Source organism: Ostrea edulis, chromosome 5 (assembly GCF_947568905.1).
Source record: "Ostrea edulis chromosome 5, xbOstEdul1.1, whole genome shotgun sequence".
Lineage (NCBI taxonomy): Eukaryota > Metazoa > Mollusca > Bivalvia > Ostreida > Ostreidae > Ostrea > Ostrea edulis.
In genome coordinates this window covers 45567873-45590432 of record NC_079168.1, presented here as the reverse complement: position 1 = coordinate 45590432, position 22560 = coordinate 45567873, and the positions used below count along the sequence as shown (strand labels likewise).

General features: G+C 34.1%; 2 protein-coding genes and 1 non-coding gene across 5 annotated transcripts; 1 reads left to right on the top strand and 2 right to left on the bottom strand.

The window, feature by feature from the left end:
* The first annotated feature begins 2203 nt into the window (after positions 1–2203).
* On the top strand, positions 2204–17986 carry LOC125650275 (uncharacterized). Of its 2 annotated transcripts, none has more exons than XM_048878428.2 (5): positions 2204–2366; positions 4066–4103; positions 9638–9798; positions 10705–10821; positions 14210–17986. In XM_048878428.2, exons 1-5 carry the CDS (start codon positions 2314–2316, stop codon positions 14369–14371), a joined length of 531 nt encoding a protein of 176 aa, XP_048734385.2. In that variant the 5' UTR covers positions 2204–2313; the 3' UTR covers positions 14372–17986. The 2 variants fall into 2 exon arrangements, with proteins under 2 accessions (XP_048734385.2, XP_048734383.2); XM_048878426.2 differs by having other exon boundaries at positions 2210–2366; positions 4025–4103.
* On the bottom strand, positions 2961–3034 carry Trnat-agu (transfer RNA threonine (anticodon AGU)). Its single transcript has one exon. It is a non-coding gene; the product is annotated as a tRNA-Thr (tRNA).
* On the bottom strand, positions 16522–21217 carry LOC125650277 (ras-related protein Rab-1A-like). 2 transcript variants are annotated; one of them, XM_048878429.2, is made up of 7 exons: positions 21055–21217; positions 20891–20963; positions 20587–20634; positions 20429–20476; positions 18574–18669; positions 18290–18421; positions 16522–17008 (listed from the first exon to the last, which is right to left on the bottom strand). In XM_048878429.2, exons 1-7 carry the CDS (start codon positions 21060–21062, stop codon positions 16808–16810), a joined length of 606 nt encoding a protein of 201 aa, XP_048734386.1. In that variant the 5' UTR covers positions 21063–21217; the 3' UTR covers positions 16522–16807. The 2 variants fall into 2 exon arrangements, with proteins under 2 accessions (XP_048734386.1, XP_048734387.1); XM_048878430.2 differs by lacking the exon at positions 20587–20634 and having other exon boundaries at positions 21055–21211.
* Positions 21218–22560: the final 1343 nt, after the last annotated feature.

Genomic DNA, 22560 nt, shown 5'->3' with positions numbered 1-22560 from the left:
AGGCAAACATCGCAGACATTTTTTTCCTGCAATATTTGCGATCTTCATCTCTCATCTAACAAACCATAGAAATTACATGTATACTTATTTGAATAACAACAGTGTGAGGCCTTGTGTTAATTTTTTTTTAAACAACAACAAATAAAGACAACCAATGGGATAAACTAGAAAAATAACTGTTTGGACTCTCAATGATTTATTTTTATGTATAATTTACATCTCATTTATGATGTCCTCTTATGGTAAAACTCTTCATAAACATGTATTGGAATGTATTGAGAATAATATCGCGAGGTACTCTAAAAGTGGAGATATTATGCACGAGTTTCCGATCATCCAGACTTTATACCAAATGATAGTCTTGTGTTGATACTTACAAATACAGATTATGGGATTGATAAAGATATTAGTACGAGGTTAGGTCAAGATGACACACGTGGCTTCTACTGGATATGTGTGTAGGACACCAGATTAGATTATTGAAATGTGGAATATTTGGCAATTCCTTTTGGAAGCTAAATGCTGTAGATTATGCAATGGTATCAGAAAACATACTATATGTGGCATTTTGTATTTGTTTAATCCAGTACTGTCAAATTGTCATTCTGTGATAGAATGGCAAATTTTGTATTAAAACCAGTACTGGAAGTTCCTAGATATCCACTGCAATCCAAATTTCCGGATAGACTGTACATAGATTCTGCTAAAAATTCTGCTTATTAGCCCCGAGGTTGATAATAAACCTGACAAATTTGTACAGGGTGTTAAAATGTGGATTCACGGTGTTAACCAAATGTTATCAGCAGATAGATTATCTCCGTAACAGAGCAAAAATTAATTGACTTTTAATACTAAACTTACTAATAAAGATGATTTGATGCCAATCCTAGTAAAGACAAGGAATAATTCAATGGAATGTATCAAAATCTTTGCCAACTATCCAAAAAAACCCATTTGTTTATAGAGGACAATTCTTTAAACTACATTTAAAGGTTATGCAAAACTTAAAAGAATTCAGATGCAGTTTAAAATCAATATGCCTGAAAAAAGAAAGACGAGTTACACCAAAACAACCCCAATGTCCAGTAAACAGGACAATGTAGATAATGGAAATCCACAACCCCAATGTCCAGTGTTATTGGAGGCTTCTAAACAGAACAATGTAGATAATGGAAATCCAATAATCAAAACAACCCCAATGTCCAGTGTTATTGGAGGCTTCTAAACAGAACAATATAGATAATGGAAATCCACAACCCCAATGTCCAGTGCTAATGGAGGCTTCTAAACAGAACAATGTAGATAATGGAAATCCACAACCCCAATGTCCAGTGTTATTGGAGGCTTCTAAACAGAACAATGTAGATAATGGAAATCCACAACCCCCATGTCCAGTGTTATTGGAGGCTTCTAAACAGGACAATGTAGATAATGGAAATCCAATAATTCCGTCTTGCTGGTTGACACAGTTTGTCGCCTTGAATACAGTCAGAGATTCAGTTGGGCTAAGAATTGTTTTCTTATATCACGTTTTTAAATTAGAGGTTTGGACATTTCATCATTATTATATTACCATCATTAATTAAAAGTGTATGGGTATTTGAATCTGAAATTCCAAAGGCTATCGGTGAACTCAAATGTAACAAATCATCAGGTTTTGACAGAATTTTGATTAGATATGATTATAAATAACAAATTAACTATTGTGGAATTACTACAAAAAATATAATGAATTTTCTCTTTAATATTACGATAAATTCTACACTAGATAATTTTCTCTCTTCACATATTAAAGGTGACTGACAACTTGGGAGTTGGGTTTACTAGATTTGCAAGAGCTGCAGATCATGTTAAAAATATCACCGAAACTTATTGTCATTGCACAGTTCTGCAGTCGCCGTGCTAACCTACTATAAGCTACCCAGCTAGGAAATGAAATTGGGAAAATATTGCTGATATTTATATTTTCATCCATGTTTAAAAGAAAGTCAATGATAATGATGATGTAGAGTACCTCCTTAATCAATTTAAGTTAACTGTGCCTAGCAAGACAAGCTATTTTTGGGAAATAAAATAAGTTATCGATCGATCGATAGAAATCTTTTTTTTTACAAGTCTCTATGTTGTGGCAAGACTGGGAAATGAAACGAAATTATTATGAGCGAGTTACCAATAATTGTAAATTCACGCATGCGTAATTAGGAAGAGGGAATTTCAAAAAGATGGCTGACCGAGTTAAATGTAATAGTCGTCGATCAATAGAAAACCTACTAGCTAGTATAGAAGAAAGCATTTCTAAAACATTACAAGTGAATGATGATATTGATAACAACGAAAAGGAAAGGATTTTGGCACGTTTTAAAGAGGTGAATATCATGTTCTTATGATCATGTCAGAGTTTGTTGACATTTCGTTTGTTTATATATATACATTCTGTGTGGTCGTACATGACACTACTGACTAGTGTCTTTCTACAAGGGGAAAATGAATCAACAATTGAATTTTAAAGTCGAATCAGATTGGGAACACTTCGACTACAGCGGGACATTTTCGCAAAAACGCGATTATCCCTCTCTTGCGAGAGTAAATATACATGTATCCCGTACAACCGAGAAAAACACCCAAGGAATGCATCTCTTCGTGTTTCATGTGAAAAGGAGAAAAATTACTAAAATGTCTGATACTTCTGTAAATTATATAAATCAAAACAATGACACTCACGATGTGCATTGGATTTCAGCCTCCTTCCTTCTTACGCAGCAGCGTAGTCCGAAATATCTGACGTTTCCCTGCCAGGCACGGTAAATATCAAAATCATTAAAAAAAAGCCAGGAAAACGTCAGATATAGACTTGTCAATTTTGTAGAAACAATTCATATCATGTTGAGTATGTGTCACACTTACTCGGCATTCAATAATTATATTTACTGTAGTATATATAGGAGAGAGGAGAAAATCTTTGGCTGGACCGGGAATCGAACCCGGGACCCCTGCATTACTAGTCAGGTGCTCTAACCACTGAGCTATCCAGGCCAATATCCACGGTCTGTAGAGCCCTAATTCAATGTAATTACTCTATCCATTTCTTTAAAGAAAAGTAGTTTATGAATTTAGCACAGACAGTTATTTAACCAGTTATGTTTGTGAATCAGTATGGTGGTTAGTGACATAGTAGTTTTGCACAGTGACGCGGGTTTTCATTGGAAAATCCCACAAAAACCGTCTTAACTGATGGGTCAAACTCAACTAAAATAATGGCTAATGAAGCTGAGTCATCCAATAAGAACAAAAACAGAAGTCGGGAGATCTATCCCAGGAAAGCAAAATCGAAAGTATTGGATTTATTAACTGTTTTGATTTCTTATGATTTTATTCTATTTATTGTAAGATAATCCAGGGTAAAGAAAAGTAAATCTAATATATTTGAAATAAATGAAATTCGATTATTTTTCGATTAATTAATCGAAAAGGTGCATCTGATTATAAATTTTTTTCCTTGATTGAAATTTGTCTATCTCTATTCAAGAACCACTGGGTTGAAATTTACACAAAAGCATATATATACATTCCTTTTAACAAGACCTTTCTTTTTGGTACCAAAGATTTTGATGTAAACTTAATCTTGGATTTTGACTGACTTTGAAGAAAGGTTAATTTAAGTGACCTTGTGGGGCTAGGTTGGAACCACAACATGGGGTCAAATTTTTTTTATCAGAATAAAGATTGCAAAAATTTCTTTTTAAAAATCTAAAAATCACAGTAACTGAATAACAGCAGGGCCAAGGTGATTCATATGAATGATACGGCCAATGGGCCTCTAGTAAAGTTTAAGACTGCCATCTGAGGCCCTCTGAAGGATGCTAAGTCGGGGCCTCAGCTATAATTTCTGGTGAAAGATACTAGGTAGGGATACAGTTTTAATTATTCAGCAAATTTCAGACTGAATCTGAGAAAAACTGTATTTAAGAGTTTTGATGGTATGAAAGTAAAAGTGTATTTTGACTATGCCTTCTCGTACATTCAGGTATACTTTGACAGTATCAAGAGCAATGTTGTAATTGACAGTTTAACATGGGAAGAAGCAAGTACAGATGAAACCGCAGGTAGGAAAGGACTTCATAAATCATCATAATATAACCAAAAACTTTTAAAATGATTAACTTAACATTGAAAATATTATGTTCTATGCCTATGTTTTAGTATATTGTCTGATTGTGTATTAGGAGGTGTGCTACACCAGAGAAATTTGACGTAGATGAAAAGTGGAGGATATGTACAACAATATTTTGAAGTTGAAAATTTTCAAATTTACTTTATTTTGTCAAAAAATTCGGTTTTAGTGGAAGATAATCTGAAAAAAAAATTAAAACCCCTGCTGGACTCGAACCTCCGACCTACAGGTCAGCAGTCGGTATTCTAACCTACTGAGCTACTCGGCTAGGTATTGAAATTGAAAAGGAAAAGCCAAATATTGCTGATATCGATATTTTCATCCATGTTTTTAAAGGAAGTCAGCCATTATGACAATGTAGAGTACTACCTTAAGAAGGACTGCATTTTTTTTAACAATGCCAAGGTGTAGTAAATGATCCTTGAAAATCACAATGTCAAAATCTTAGCAATGGTGGATTTGTATTGCCAGAAATAGATTGGTATGGATTTGTTTGTTTACACTATTTTTTTTTTTATCTTATTCTCTTGATAAAAACAACAAACGCATAAAACAAAATTTTATCTAGACTTCCTGTCTTGAATCAATGACTTCGTAAGATCCATGGATGATTGAAAGTAGTACGCAATAAGTGAACACCAATCCCGATTGAGTTTGACTCGGCTAGTTTACATAGCGATTGATATCGGGATCGAAGTTCATTTTCCATGCATTACACATGTACTTCCGACTCTCAACTACCGATAAACTTTTCACAAAATTGTTTGGAGACTTCTTTACATAAAAAAGCACTTGTCCAATCGGACAAGTGCCCATCAATATTCAGTTGTACAAAATGTTTTTCCACTGGTACCGGACAAGCGGACAAACGTTAATGTTGACCCCTGATGTATCCAATTTGTACTTTTTGGGGTTCAAAATTAACTTTTTCAAGCACTAGTCTAACCACTATATTATATAAAATGATAACAAATTAAGTTTTATTGAATGGTTTTTGATTCACAGATGCAAACAATTCAGTTTGACACCTACTGTAGAAAAAGACTTGGAGAAATTTATATCTATGTACCTGTATATGTTTATACATATACACACTTTTAGGGTCTGATTCACAGAAAAAACATGACAAGTAAAATAAAATGTGATGATACAGTATTTATACTCTTCGTCAAACGTATCATGCAATAACAATTTCATTTGAATGATTAATAGTCGCAAGGCTAGAAGAGGTAGTGTATGTAAAGAAAATGAATGGTGTTCAAATTAGCATGAAAATAAATGCTATATTTTTGAAAGTGTTTATTATTTGAAGTTTATTAGGGCCCCAGGTATAGGCAGAAGGCATACAGTGTGTGTGCATGCATACATACAAATTTTAGGTCACATGACTTATTGTTATACTCCCCGCAACAAGTTGTGGGGGGGTATACTGGAATCGGGTTGTCCGTCTGTAGACACAATGGTTTCCGGGCTCTAAAGCATTATCCTTTCCATCTACAGTCACCATATCATATATATGGACTACCCATGGGATGAAGATGTTCCCTATCGATTTTGGGGTCAAAAGGTCAAAGGTCAAGCGCACTGGACATCGAAGTAGCAATATGGTTCGGTTTGTCATGCCATTTGTTTTTTACACTCAGAAAAGAGGTAGTTTATACCTATTACCAACACCCTTTGGGAGATTGGGGTAAGCGGGGGGTATTCTTAGTGAGCATTGCTCACAGTACCTCTTGTTTTGCGTCTGTTGTTCATTGATAATTGGAACATTTTTAACTTCCTGATAACTATCCTTTCAATTTTTTTCGAATTTGGTATGAAGCGTCTTTGGGACAAGAGGACATAAATTGTAAATTTCAGGACTCTGTGCCCCTAGGGTCATTGGGGAAGGCAAAAATTGACCAGTTTTCAAAAATCTTCCTTACAATCGTACATCTGTAATAAAAACTAAATTCATAATCATAATTTCATATAGAGCAGAAAGGCCTCTACCAAAATAGTCAATATCATGATTCCTGGAATAGAGGTTCTGACTTCAGGTCAAGGCCAAACTTTGCATGTATACATGTAGTATTTTAATACATTGTATTTGTTAAACATTTAAAGCAGTATCTAATGAGTTTTTGTTTTCTGGTTAAGATACTTCACAAACCTAATAACAATAATATGCTGGGTCCTGAATAGTAATTTTCAAACATTGAACTGTTTCAAATTGGCATCATAATCTTTACCCGCACTGTAAGCAGTCTATTTACATGCAAGTTACCTCCCTTTTGGTAATGATATGCACATAAAAGAAAAGCCAGCACAAGTTTTATTATCGATGAAAATGGTGCCATGTGCTGCTTTTACATGATAAAGTTGGGTAAAGGATTAAATATGTAGTTATTTCCAGTTCCTTGAGATAAAACATAATGTATTAAAAAAGAAATTTTGTTTACCTGGTATCCACAATTTATTACCTTGGTGAAAAATCTTCAAAAACATCAGCTTTCAGGTCTTTTGTGACTACCAAACTTGATATCAGTTTTGATCTCAATCAGAGAAAGATGAATAAGTATACATGATTTTATCAATGGGGGTCTTTTTTAAAGAGACACTACAGCTCATTTTCCACATTTTAATAAAGTGTTTTTAAAACCATGTATTGATAAAATGATAAATTTCATATCGATACTGACAATTTTGAACAATTGGGATGCATCAATTTACTCTCAACTGCGCTTTGAAGATCGTTCGGAATTCAAAGGTTTCTTCATGCTGATTCGGACTTTTGAATGCTTATTTACATCACGTGGTTTTGAATGACAGCAAAGGTGTTCTGTATAGGAAATTATTTAAATTCCCCTTCAAGGGGGTCCACACTCACCTTTCAAGTATAAGATTATTCCCTGCTCCTTATAATAAGTAATTATAAATCATTATTTCAACAGAAACCTTCCATGTTCCCACTGACCGATGTTTTTACAACTAACACGTGTCGTGTTCAGATAAAAATAGCACTTACTTTTAAACGTGGTGTCTTCGCAGCTAGTCTCAATGGCATATTTAGGGGGCCAGGATCCCCCTCCCTTTTTACCCCACAGATTGTGAATGAAAATCCAAATTTTGCACCAGAATGGCCGATTACTTTGGCTAATCTTTGACTTTCACACCCCTCTTCGGAAATCCTAGATCCGCCACTGAGTTACATGTGTTTCTCCGAGCTCTTTGTTTTCCAACGGTCAAACTGATACCAAGGTAAATTTTATTTCACGTATGAGTTTTATCTCATTCTAATTTTACCTCTTTTCTCACAGAATCTGTCAAAATTCTAGATCTATCAACTACACTTTCTCTCTCTGGAGGACATGCTGCACTGTTTACTGTCTATGCGCATGCGTCTGAAGATTGAAAGGAGGAGACTCGATATTTTGTGTATAGGCCATCAAAAAGTATTAATTTTTACGTTAAAACGATAATTTTTAACTTTAGATAAGTGCTATTTTCGCAAAGTTCATACTTTCAACAATGCAACAAAAATTGAGAAAGCGCTGGGAAAATTGTCATTTCATGATTTTTGCGCAAAATGAGCTGTAGTGTCTCTTTAACCAACAGGCAACAATTACAAATGATCATAATTTTTTATTTGGGTCTGATTGAGTCATGTGTTGGTATTACATGTACCAATATTTGATTTTCAGTGAAGTTTATATCAACTATTATAATTGTATCATGAGATACCCCTAGCAGTTGTATATCTAATCTATTTATACCCAAAATACTGTACCTTACTTATCTAACACAAGTATACTAAATTCCATGACCCAGCTGTTTTTATTCAAATCACAAGAATGTAAAATTACGAGTTCAGACTTTCAGAGGCTTATATTTCACTTCATGTTATTTGGTTTCTGACATACAAAATCCCAACATTTAATGATATGAATTTTATTTATTTCACTGACCAGTCTATATCAATCTGCTATATTCAGTTTCGGTATCCCTTGATTGAACATGAGTTATATGTTGACATTATGAAAATTACTAAAAATGCTGAATGAATGAAACTCAGCAACACCATCGATAAAGACGGGTGGGTTTTTTTTCACACACGGAAATTTATCACTGATCCCTATACTTTACCTTTTCAAATAAAATTTTAGAAAAGGAAATTATTTCCCCTCATCTACTCTATATGATAAAAGGAAGACCTATGGTATATATGTAAGACTCTAAAGTGCAATGGTCACTCCAAAGTGCGATGATTTGTTGACGTTACGGACGCCAAAGAGCGATGGTCTGGCACGCCAAATTGCGATGGCCCATCATTCGTAGGTGCATCATGCCAAAGTGCGATGGTCTGACACGCCAAAGTCTGATGGTGCAGGAGTTCAGTAATGTTTATGACGTCATTTGTAACATCTTTCAAAATCAAACCAAAGGGATGCAACGTCAGTTTGCACCAACGAAGGTTCTTTCTGCTGACACCGATGTCTTTGGGATATTGGGGGAAGGCATGGGTAATTAAGATCGACACAGACGATAGCAAGGGCAAGGTTTATGCGGTTGAGAGCTGTGAGAATGGCAAAGTACATGTACATGTATTTCACCCAAACATGCTGTAATTCATGATCATTTATTATCCCAGGGTACTTATGATGTACACGTAATAAATTTCTTGGGGTATGCTATAATGCAAAACATTCTATACAATATCGCGTTGTAAAATTCTATGTTTAGTAACATGACAATTAAATGGTAATGAAATAATTTTTTTTGCCTGGATTTTGCATTGATATTTTGGTGAATCAACAAAAGGTTGGTACAGTCTGTACCAATACACTGTCCATTCAGTTTTGCAAACCATTGGACTTCATCGTGTCACTATTGCACTTTGGGGCATGCTAATGTGTACCATCAGACTTTGGCGTGTTACACCATCATATTTAGGCGCATTCATCTCACACCATTGCACTTTGACGCATGAGTGTGGTCCATCGCACTTTGGCGTGTCACACCATCGGGGTTTGGCGCAGACCATCGCACTTTGGAGTCCTACATATATACAGAAGAATTCACAATAGCTAAAACTGTCAGATATGCTATTGAACATGGAAACAAAGTATCTGTGCAGTATTTTACTATTTTCTGACCAAACTCAAAACAAAGAGTTTGAGTCTCTCATTGTGAAGCCACTCAATGCTAAGTGGGTTACAAGAGCAGTTGACAATATCTCTGAAAATTTGGATCGAGTGAGAAAAAAAATAGGTTGGACATGGTCTATCATATCAAGGGATATTGTGATTATCATAATTTGTGAAATGATTACTCTGCAGGGGTGTGGATTGGACAAGCTAATTTCATAATAGGATTAAAACACATTCCTTATACATTGTACTATACATAAGTACTAGTGAGTAGTGACACTGATAATCAGTTTCCATCAATGCATCATCATTTATTCATTTTCTTGATCATTAACAGAATTCAAACCATTTGATCTTGAGAAAAAGAAGTATGTTCAAACAACACTTGTAGAATTAGTGGATGATTCAATTGTTCGAGTGTGCTGTCGACGGAAAAAATACCCACCAAGGATCACATTTAGCTGTAGGAAAAGTTTGGAAGCTAAAGCAGTTCAATGTGTGAGTAAAAATTTTCAATATAAATTATTTTTAGAATTTGTTTAGCATTGATGCATGTTTATTTTCTTCGGTCACTTGCACTGGTGAAATATGATTTCTGTGGTCAGACCATTAATTTCACAGGCCCATAAGGGGCCAGTTGAAAAATAAAACTTACTAGCCCAAAAATTGAAAGGTAAATCAAAAGGCAAATTGTATTTTTACCATGTGCATATTCTCTATCATCTTTGCAAGCCAAGAGTCTGATTCGCTTACTTTCATCTGATGAGAGCCTGGGAATTGGACACTTGGCTTGCAAAGATGATTCTTTAATTATGTATTTATTGTTTTAAACTGTTTTTCTTATTGAAGGCTAACAAAACATTGTTTTAAATCATGCTGGTATAATTTTTTCGATGTCTGAAGATTAACTATCCAATCGGTATAATTTATGACTTTCAATAGAATCTATTCACACACACATACATAGATGCTGCAGCACATTGACACGTATGACGTCATGACGTATCACGTGACTAGATAGTTCATTAGTGACGATTTGTGAAGCAGAAGCTTTGAATAAGTGCAAATAAAATGCATGTTTTTATCAATTATTGGGAGTAATGAAACAATATAACAACAGAAACGTTATTAAGGTTACTCCTGATTTTATTACATTAAAAATCGTGGTAAGAATCCTATAAGGCTTTTCTATTCAGAATGTGTGTTGTATCAATTCAGAGTGCATAATATGCTTCAAGATTAAATTTCACTGTCCGACGGGGGTATTTTGTACTGTTTGCGGTACTCTTGTTATTGCTTTGAAATCCAAAAATGGGTAAAGAGGTCTGTAAATCTAATGGAACATATGTATGTTTATTAAGGCAAAGTATATAATATGAATGAAAATTCAATGTCTTTTTAAAGGTGAAGAGAAAGCTTCAGCTAGAACCTGTGTGTCCTCATGCTGTAGCAGAGTTGAACAAACCTCTAATGATGGAGAAACTAGTTGAATCTTGCCAAGACCTGACATCACAAGTTAAGGTACTGGCATGTACATTGAAATAGGCCTAGGTTATAACTATCTTCTCATTTGTTATTTGTGACTGTTAATGCTTATTTAACTTTTACTCGTGTCACATTTACACATTTCATTGAGTTTTTGCTTTTTTGTTAGGTCACCTGAGTAAACTCGGATGACCTATTGTGATTGGTCAGCGTCCATCGCCATGCGTTAACAATTGAACATTTTTAACTTATTCTTGGATGAATACCATTCAAATTATTTTCAAATTTGGTAAGCATCTTTGGGACAAGGGGGACGTAAATTTCAGGACTCCTGCACTCCTGAGGCCTATGGGGCAAGGCAAAAACTGCCAAAAATTTACCAATTTTCAAAATCTTCTTCTCTACAACTGCACATGTGTAAGAAAAACTAAATGCATATTGATGTTGAGCAGAAAGGCCTATACTAAACTTGTAAATTTCATGATCCCCAGGGTAGAGGTTCTGACTCTAGGGCAGAGCCGAACTTGATATATATAATATTTGTGTGTAAAACATTAAATAAAATCTTATTTAATGCTATTGATACTAAATTGAAACTAAATGGATATTTAGAAGGAGTAGATAGTCTTTTTCCAAAATTGTAATTTTCATGATCCTAGGGATTAAGGGTTTTGGTTCTAGTGTGGGGCCAATATCATAGTGATTTAATGTTGTCTTTGATTTCAAAGATTTCTTTAAGTTTGCTGATACGGTATAAAAACTAAATCATAATGCATATTAGGAAAAGCAGAAAAAGATATATCAAGATTGTGAAGTTTTAAATAACATCCTTAATGCTGTTTATACTAGATTGAAAGTAAATGAATATTTACAAGGAACAGGTACTAGCCCTTTACCAACATCTTGTTTCATACTGCTGCTGAATATTAGAATTCAGCTTATCGGTAGATATACATAACAGGAAAATGGTTATAAATAAATTTTAAAGTCCTTGGGACTAGTGATACTTTTAACTAATACAAAGGTGACTGCAGACCTGTTTACTCTTACGATTTTTTCGTATTTCGAGTCCAAAATACATCTCATGTTGTCATATACAGAAAATATGGAAATCTGTTTGTTTGCATTTTAGCAGTCACAGTTTCGTATTATTATCTGTTTCCTTTTAAGGCTTGAGCAATCGCTCAAAAAGTTGTAAAACATTTCTGTGATTGTAACTTAGGTCAAGTAATTTAAAAATGTGAAAGAAGGCAAGGTAAGACCACTTACTCTCAGATCTTTGGAAATTTCCTTGGTCTGTCTATGAAAGGAAATACATCTACGTATTGGCAGAAATGATTGATATAATGTTTGTTTAACGTCCCGTTGAGAATTTTTCACTCATATTGAGACATCACCAGCAATAGGTGAAGTACCACAAATTTAAACCTATGCTTAGTGATCAGGGCTGTAGCAGTAAGGGTTCTTTATCGTGTCAACACCTGCTACCACGCATGATCTCTGTTCTTCTTTTAAGGTCATATCCGAAAGACCGTAGTAGAACAAGTAGAACAGAATTATGAACAAATTTCTAGAATAACATGCGAATTCCTTATAGATGGGAATAACAAGAGCGAAAGTACATATTTGTGAAATTTTCGCCAACATGATTAAAAATTGATAACTGAAAGAAAGACTAATTTATGAGATAAGAAATTTCTTCATGACATGTGGCATTTTGCATGTTCTATTGACATTTATACTGTTATTCGTATTCATTAAAAAAATTCAATGCAGAGAGAAGCAATCTCTGTTATATATTCATGTAATTTTATAAGGTTACATGTACATGTAGTTGCTAGGGCTGGATCAGTATATCAATTATCAATATAAATCGGTGTTTTGGGGCAATACGATAACCGATACAGCGAGTCCCGTATTGTTAAACATATTAAAAGTGGTTATTAATGTATCTTACAGCAAAATTTCATGAATGAGTTAACAAATAAATTTAAAATATACAAATGAACTATCTAAATATCATTTCTCCGTAACTTCATACCACACAAACATTAGCCTAGTACTCGAGGCCTTTGGATACTACTGTAGAATCATTTAAATTTGTGGGGGCCAATTTTTGTGGATTGCTGAATTTTTACGGGTTTGTAGGGACGTAATTTCGTGGATTTATATATTTGTGATATATATTGTATATATATATTGTATATTCGTTGAGGATGTAAATTCGTGGGTGAGGGGGTACCCATGAGTTCACGAAAATTGAGCCACCACGAATTCTAATGATTCCACAGTAGGCTATGCAAACATAAGTCGAATGGGTGCGTGTGGTGATGATACGGTGGTCTTAATTTACAAAATTTGCTTGAAAACAGTGCAACATCTATGGAACAGAGGTTGCAAGCTCTGGTGGTACAACTAATTTAACAACACATTTGTGATGACATCGTAAACTAACTATCAGAAAAATGGCGAAAAATCTATCGATGAATGATATATGTAGTGATCAAAGTTGAACGTGATCTACAGTCACGATTTTTGTATGAAGAAATATATGAGCACATAAATGAATTTATAATTCATTTTTGAATATTTATCCTGAAAAAAATTTTCTGTGCTGCCTCAGACTGTCACTACAACAGGAGATATTGTATTAGCAAGTAGGGCTTGTTTAAAGTCAGAGCAAGTGGATGCCCTTGTTTTCGTTAAGAGAAAAATATGTTAATAATATTGTTAAAAGCAAATAGATAATAAACGCATGCACAATTGTCTTTTGTGATAGATTAATTCAATCTAACACTATAATATGCAAATGAAACAAGGAAAAGGTGAAGCTTTATTTTTGTTGTTATTTAATTATATCAATCCTCAAAATTAAGTGTAAATGTACTTATATTGTATCGTCAATAGGTATCGCATATTGTCTTTCTGTATTGCAATACATATTGTATCAAAATTTTCAAAACGATACCCAGCCCAAGTAGTTGCATGTTCTTCTGAATCATTTATTAATGTTAAAACGTCGCAAAAGAAAATCTTACTGGCAAATTCCAAATCTTGCTGACAAATCTATTCACAAATACTGAGAGACAACGATGGGAGTAAACAGGTCTGTGACTGGTAAGGTCTGCGGGCCTCTTGTGATATTCATTGATCCCTGGGGCCAGGGCAGTACCACTACAGGTGTTCAATGTTTAACATTGGTTATGTTTCAAGAAAATCTTTTTAAGATCCTCCCAAGAACCACAATGGTACAGCATTGTGAAATAGAGATGCAAACATCTTACTAGTAACGAAGCTCAGACTGACATTTGTTTGCACAAATTTGGTGCTCAGATGAGTGATGTGGCCATTGGGCCTATTCTCAGTGTTTCAGACGTGTACACCTATATTTAGGATAATAATATATCTTATCTTTATGATTCAGACTGTACCAGATGTCCTCCTCAAAACAGATAGACTGAAGAAATCAACAGAAACATGTAAAAATCACAAGATGACACTGTCCAGTGGTGTCTTGTTCAATGACAGTGTAGTCACTCCTCAGGAGAACTCCCTTCAAAGCAAACTTCTTATACAACTACAATAGTTGCTTATTTGGCATGTGTATAAAGTAAATTGTATTTCAGCTCATGCTTTTAAAATGTTTTACAGGGTTGTGGTTAGCCAATATGAGTAAAATTTCATATGGATAATCAAATACAGAAAACTTGGTCACCCATGTTTTTTGTGTTTTTATACGCCCGTCATTAGATGGGACGTATTATGTTATGGCGCTGTCCGTGCGTCCGTCCTTCCATGTTCATGTTTTCCGAACTTTTTTCTGTAACGGATGCATGTACAACTTTGAAATTTGATCACAATATCTCCCTCAAGAATTGAAAGAGTGAGTTTGCATTTCAGCTGGACCACATCCTTGACCTACTTTAGGGCTATAAGTAGGTCAAACAGTTTTCCAGACTTTTTGTCGTTACAGATATTGCCCTGAAATTTACACATAAGATTCCTTTCAAAGGAATAAGAGTTCAGTATACATTTCAGCTGGATTGGTCTTGCCATCCGTGACCATCAAACTTTTCATCAGAAATTGATGTAATTTATTTCAACATTATTTCAACAGTTTTTGATCATTGTGCAAGTCATGCATCATATGAAGTAGTTCATTGGTTAGATGCATTTTGGGGGAGCATCCATAAGTTTTACTGATAGTCTTGTTTTCTCCCAGATTGTATTATTCTACTTTCGCTTTTCATAATGCACTTTGCTCACCAAGATGTGTATGGGAAAAAAAACATGGGGAAGGTGTCTCGAAGCTCCAGAAAGAGATGCTGATAAAAAAAGTTGATACAATGACATTGAGCACAAGATTTAGAATGTTTAAGCTGTGTTCCAAGAGAGATAAAGAGGGAGAACTTGAATACTTGGAGAATAATGAAGCAAATAAAAAATGTAATTATCAAAATTTTTACATTTTATCTATTTTTTCAAAAGCAGTATAATGTGGGCCCATTTAACTTGAAAAAGTTAGGCTGAGATGGTTAACCACAACCCAGTTTCATGTAGTACATGGACATAATATGTACTGATGTATTTTAGTTGTGTTTTTAAAGGGGCTTGGGCATGTTTGAGCTGAAAATTTTATTGTGAACTTTTCTGATCAAAATTTGTCCGTTGTCTGTCGTCGTAAACTTTTCACATTTTCATCTTCTTCTCAAGAACCACTGGGCCAATTATAACCAAACTTGGCCAAAAGCATCCTTGGGTAAAGGGCTTTCATGTTTGTTCAAATAAAGGGCCATGCCCCCTTTAAAGGGGAGATAATCACAAAAATAGGGTGGGGTCATTTAAGAATCAAGAACCACTGGGCCAGAGGAGCTGAAATTTTCATGAAAGCTTCCTGACATAGTGCACCTTCAAGTTTGTTCAAATCATGGCCCCTAGGGGTAGATTAGGGTCACAATAGGGGATCAAAGTTTTACATAGAAATATATAGGGGAAATCTTCTTCTCACGAGCCAATGAGCCAGAAGAGCTGAGATTTACATGAAAGCTTTCTGACAGTGCAGATTCAAGATTGTTCAAATCATGACCTCTGCAGGTAAATTGGGGCCACAATAGAGGATCAAAGTTTTACATGTGTAGAAATATATAGGGAAAATCTTTAAAAAAATTTCTTCTCAAGAACCAATGAGCCAGAAGAGCTGAAATTTATATGAAAGCTTCCTGACATAGTGCAGATTCAAGTTTGTTCAAATCATGGCCTCCAGGGGTAGGTTGGGGCCACAATACGGACTGAGGTTTTACATGCAAATATATATAGAAAGTCTTCAGATATGGGCCAAGGTAACTCAGGTGAGCGATGTGGCCCTTGGGCCTCTTGTTGTTGTTTACAATGCTTAACTAAAGTGTTTTAAAATTGTTTTAGTTGTAATTTGCTTATACATGTATTAGATAAAATGTAAGCAAGACATTTCAGAAATTTTATTTTTTAATGCTTTCTACTTAGATATTCATGTGTAGAGGATGGAAGAAAACTTTTTTCTTATTTGAATAAGTAAGTTTTATGAAAGTCATTAAAAAGTTGTTGAAAATATGCAAGTTATTGTATTGCAGTTTCAAGATTACACTCTAAGGTTGGTTGGTTGTTTAACATCCCACTCAAGAATTTTTCACTCATATGTAGACGTCATTGCTGGTGAAGGGCTGCAAAATTTAGGCCTATGCTCTGCGCTAATAGATATCATATGACAAAGTTTATTATAAATAGCAATAACGAATAAACAATGTGAAAATTGTCATGCATACACTATTGCACTGGTTGATATTATTCCATACATGTATATCATATGTTTGTACATTATCACTGTTATAAACTGTTCATCTGCAATCTGTTATAGCCATGTGGTTTCTGTAAACGCTGCAACATTTGCAGTCCCTCATGGGTGATTATGTACTTGCTGATCTCCACATACAAACAGAAAATAAGTGGTTATTTTGAAACCACAGAACAGGTTATGAAATCATCACTAACTGCAAAAGCAGCCCTCTTTTTTGGTGGACTTTGTGTTGTTGATAGTAATGATCGGTGTGTCATCTTTAATTGAGCCACCTCCCATGTCACTTGCATTTTTCAATTGAGTTGCCATGGCAACAAATAATTGTTCAACATTGTTTGATGTTTTTGCACTGGTTTCTATTAAGGGAATGTTATGCTGGTCTGCAAAATTCTACAAAAATAAAAGTATAATATTACAGCTCTCTAGCTATATTCAACCGCTTAAATAAAAAAGGAAGCAAAAGTTCAGGGGACGTGATTTTGAAGATTATGATTGTTTTGAACTATGATTGTTTTGAACTTGGAAATAAATGAAGATAAATGCATGACATTGTTACTATGTACAGCAAGTGACTTGTATGAGTCATTTGGACTCGTTTTAATTCTTTTTTTTTTTAAAATGAATATAATTGCTTTTACTATCCCTTTAAGATATTCAACCCATAACCTCAAAATATCTCTATACAATTTTCAGAATGATACCACATTTGTGAATGTGGGTTATCATGTATGAGGAAAAAGTCTGCTCAACTGACATTGAACTTGATAAATCGAGTTAAGTAATTCCACCCTCCTGTGATGTCATCAGATTTCGCAAAATCAATTATTTATATAGATTTATGCATGATAGGAACATAAATTTTGTTGGAGTATTTTCCGACACTTATTATAAAAAATCTTGTTAGAAATAAACTATTTCAAAAGTCTAAGTTATAGAGGAATAATTAATGATACATGTCAAAATATTGAATCCAAGGGCAATAACTCTGTTTCTATTGATTTCTTTATCAAGTCTATTATGCGATAGATTTCCTTTATTTTTTACAGATATTTTGTATATTTTTGTGAAGATACTGTTTCATGAAATTGTTATGAATGTTACTATATCGTCATAACCAATTTTTATGAAAATTTGATAACATTGTTCAAGGAAAATAGCAATTTTCTGACGGTGATATATGATTCTGTTTATGTACGTCTCTCATCTTAAAAAGTGTGATGACCTATGTATTTTATTTGATAATTTTTTAGTTTTAACTCTAATGAATGGAAATAAATACACTTTTCAAACTTGTATCAGATAAAACTGCGAGTATGGAGTCACCTTAAACAAAACTGAGAAGAAGAAAAATTAAAAACATCTGTACAATGACTTGTTATTCCTGGAGGCAAAATACATCCTTTTGTTTTCTCATTTCTATGAAATTGGTTATTCCCATAGGTGGAAAGTTTGATGAGGAATATTTTATCAAAGAATTCTCTCTTTTGCATTTTACTGTAAGTTTGTCAAGATGATACCAGAATTTGAATGATCTGCAGTTTTGTTGATAATATTTATTTGGTTCTATTATGGGGCATCTTAAATTGAATACCAAAGCACCTTTTTGTATGTTTTTCCTATATTTGATGAGCATGTTAAGAATACTAGTAAATGGACACAAGAAAACAGTACCTTGGCCTCTGGGTAGTCCACCATTCTCTTGGGCTGTAGATCGGCTTTGTTTCCCACAAGTACTTTATATACTTTCTCGGAGGAGTAATGGTCAACATCTTCCAACCATTTTTTGACGTTTTGAAAAGTGTCCTAAATATAAGAATATTTTAATTTTTTTAATGTCATATATGAAATATTTTCTGTGAAATAAGCCTTTCACAAAACATTGTATTCATCTTTAGAGGCCGGTACTGTGACTAAACCGGAGGCGCGGATCCAATTCATTTCTCGTGTACATTTACCTTATCTGTCATGTCATAAACAACCAGTATTCCATTGGCATTCCTGTAATACGCTGTTGTAATTGTTTTGAAACGTTCCTGACCAGCTGTATCCCACTGAAAATGATGAAATGCAAGGATTATAAAGCTTCTATTCATGAAAGGGAATCCCATGTACTACAGATGAGGGTATGGGTTGGTGGGAATCAATGAATGGCATGGGGCCCAACAATTGCCCCAACTTCGTACTGGATGGATGAATTAAACAAGAGGCCCATGAGATACAACGCTCACCAGAGTTACCTTGGCCCATATTTCAAGATTTTCCTTATATATTCGCATGTAAAACTTTGATCCCTATTGTGGCCCCAACCTACTCCGGAGTCCATGATTTTAACAAACTTGAATCTGCACTATGTTATGAAGCTTTCATGTAAATTTCGGCTCTTCTGACCCAATGGTTCAAGAGATTTTTAAATGACCCCACCCTATTTTTACATTTTTGTGATCTTTCCTTTGTAGGGGCATGACCCTTCATTTGAACAAACTTGAATCCCCTTCACCTAAGGGTGATTTGTGCAAAGTTTGGTGGAAATTGGCCCAGTGGTTCTGAAGAAGGAGATTTTTATGCCATCGAGGGGGGGGGGGGGGCATATTGTTTTTGTCCAGTCTGTCATTCTGTTTGAAACTTTAACCTTGCTAATAAATATATTGACCCTTGACCTTGGAGTTTTTGAAAACTTTAACCTTGCTAGTAACTTTTCAACACTAAGTGCTTGAGCTTTGATATTTCGCATGAGTATTCCTTGTGAGAAGACCTTTCTGTGGGTACCAACATTTTTTACCCTTTGACCTTGGAGTTTGACCTACTTTTTAAAAACTTTAACCTTGCAAATAAGTTTTGAACAGTAAGTGCTAGGGCTTTGATATTTCACATGAGTATTCCATGTGACAATACCTTTCCGTGGGTACTAAATCTTTTGACCTTGGCATTTTACCTACTTTTAAAAAATTTGAGATTGGTACTTCTAAATGGTAAATATTACAGCTTTCATATTGCACATGAGTATTTCTTGTGACAAGATCTTTCTACTGGTACCAAGATATTTGTTCTTGTGACATTGGCCATCTTTGGAATTAGCCATTATTGGGGGCATTTGTGTTTCACAAACACCTCTTGTTAAAAGTTGTTAATGTATTTTCACTATTTTGCTTCATGAATCGACATTTTCTGCTGATCTGACGGGTTTATTGCTTCAGATTCACTCTGATTCCATTAAGTTTAATCACAAATATGTTAAATATTTGTTCTTTTATTTTTCAATTTATTTACCGTCAGTTACAGCTTGTATCAATTCAATTATTGCTATCACCAATTGGATTGATGCGCGCATTAAATCAATTATTGTTCTCATCAATTGATTTAATGCGCGCATTATATCAATTATTGCTCTCATAAATTGAATTGTAGCGCGCATCCATTCAATATCATCAATTCATTTGAAGAGAGCAGCCCTTCAATATTATACCGCTCATCCGTTCGGCAGAATAATTGATGATATCAACAAATCAACGAGCGCAATAATTTAGAATTGAAGCCTATATCATTAATTATTTGAAGAGATCTTTAATTGAATTGTTGCGCACATCAAATGAATTGATGATTTAAGATAGGCTCTAAATGTAGGTAATGTATCTTCAATTATTTGAGTTTATTTGGCGCTCCATAATTTAAAGCTCTAGAAAATAAGAGGGGCTCGATTAATTAAATTGATGATACAGTCGGTTTTCCCTTAAATTCATTTATAATGCTGTATGAGTAGCCACGATTAAATATGGTGTGTGTGCACGGCTATTTTATATTAAATGTACTTACAATTTGTAGACGCACGGTTTTGCCGTCAATTTCAAGTGTCCGGATTTTCTACAATGAAAGATTGTATCATATTATCATTGATATTTATTTGTACAGACTACAGTCAGAACAGTGGATATATTGTATTTTAAAGATGACATCCTGTTCAATATACTTACAAAGTCTACGCCGATTGTACTGATATAAGTGTCTGTGAATGATTCATCCTGGAAGGGAACGTTGATAATTAACATCGTAACAACTACATGTACCAGTGTCCGTAAAATTTAACCACCCTTGTAGACATTGTATTTTTAATCATAACATAAAAAGAAAACGTCTAAAATACTAAATGCACGTGAATATATAGTTCGTAGCCATCACTTCTAGCTGAATATTGTAGTCATCTGGAGATAAAAGTTGAGACCTGCAGTTAAATTTTTGATTTTCCCCTGTGTGTATTATGAATGTCTATCAACTTACCGTGAATTTCAGCATTAAACTCGATTTTCCAACACCCGAGTCTCCGATCAATAGAATTTTGAATACATAATCACTGCAAGAAAATCAGTAAATTAATATTTAGTCTCGTTGTATAAATAATCTCATTCTGTTTTGTAAAATAACGTGCACTTATAAAAACTTACCTGTCCATTTTGAAGGTTTTAATTTTGTGTTATTAAATATTCGGCGACCGTTTGTTTATACACAACACCGATACACGCTGGAACTGTCGCGTTGTTCGATCACGTCTATATTTAAACCGACCAATATCAATGAATCACCCTACTTCACCATTAAATGTATACATGTGTAAATTGTGAGCAGTGTATCTACAATACGTGGCCAGTATTGTCTATCAATTTATTTTCTTAATCATGTATGAATTATTTTAAGCTATGAAAATTTGATAACATTCTTTAAATACTACATGTTTATTACGACGGCGTATTTGTGCCAGTTTAATTTGGTAGATACGATAAAATAGATCGTTTCTATATTTAAGATTTATGAAATCATAGAAACGATTTAAGTTGTCTTTGTAAACCTTGTACGATAAACAAAAATCGCTTAATTCTACGATTCATCAAATCGATTCCTCTCACCTCTGTCGGCGCGGGTTCGAATCCCGCTCGCGCCTGTAAGTGAGAAAGTTTTCCAGTTTACTTTCGGAAGGTCGGTGGTTTCTTCCCAGCTACATTGTATCTGGGTTCTCTCTTCCACCAATAAAAACTGGGCGCCACCATATAACTGAAAACTTGTTGAGTTGACATCAATCAATCAATTATATCGATTAAAAAAATTGTTTCTATGATTTTGTAAATCGCATTATAAACTATTTACTAAGTCGTTTCTTTTAACGAGAGACTCGCATGCCTTATCGGTAACCTGGGTTTTAGTTAAAGTATCATTCGCCCCAAGGACTATGAAATCTAAAATAGTTTTTTTTTTTTTTTTTTTTTTACTGTTTTGCCCAATCTAATTAAAATTAGATCTTTTGATCCGCTCTAGCAATCTTAGGTAAGCGGATCAAAAGATCTAATTTGAATTAAATCGCTGTTTTGCATATATATAAAAGCTAAATTCTAATATTCAGCAGGGGTATAAAACAAGATGTGTTCTTAAAACATAAATGCTCCTGGAAATGCCTATACTGATGAAAGACTATATTACAATATATGTTATATTTACACTATATGATTATTTTGGACCCGCCCTAGAGTCAGAACCTTGGGGATGTGAATGTCATTTATAATTTTGGTACATTCCGGTCTGCTTTTAATCCCAATATATACATTTAATTTTCTATACAGTACCAGCAAAATTAAGAAGTTTTTCAAATAATTACGACAATAATCATTTTGATAATATTGGCCTGAATTTTTTTTTTATTCAAAACCCCTACCCCTGGAATCATGAAATTATAAATTGGTAAAGGGCTACTTGCTCCTTCGAAATACTAGGCTTCATTTAGTTTCAATTTAGTGTTAATTGCATTAGAAAATAGATGTTATTTAATTGTTTTACACAGATTTAAGGAGACCGGCTTATCGCTGCTTCACATCAAAGAACTTGGTCTGTCATATTTAGTTTTTTAGAAATTGATTTTCCTATTTAACTTATTGGTACATCTATATGTTCAAATGTTTGAT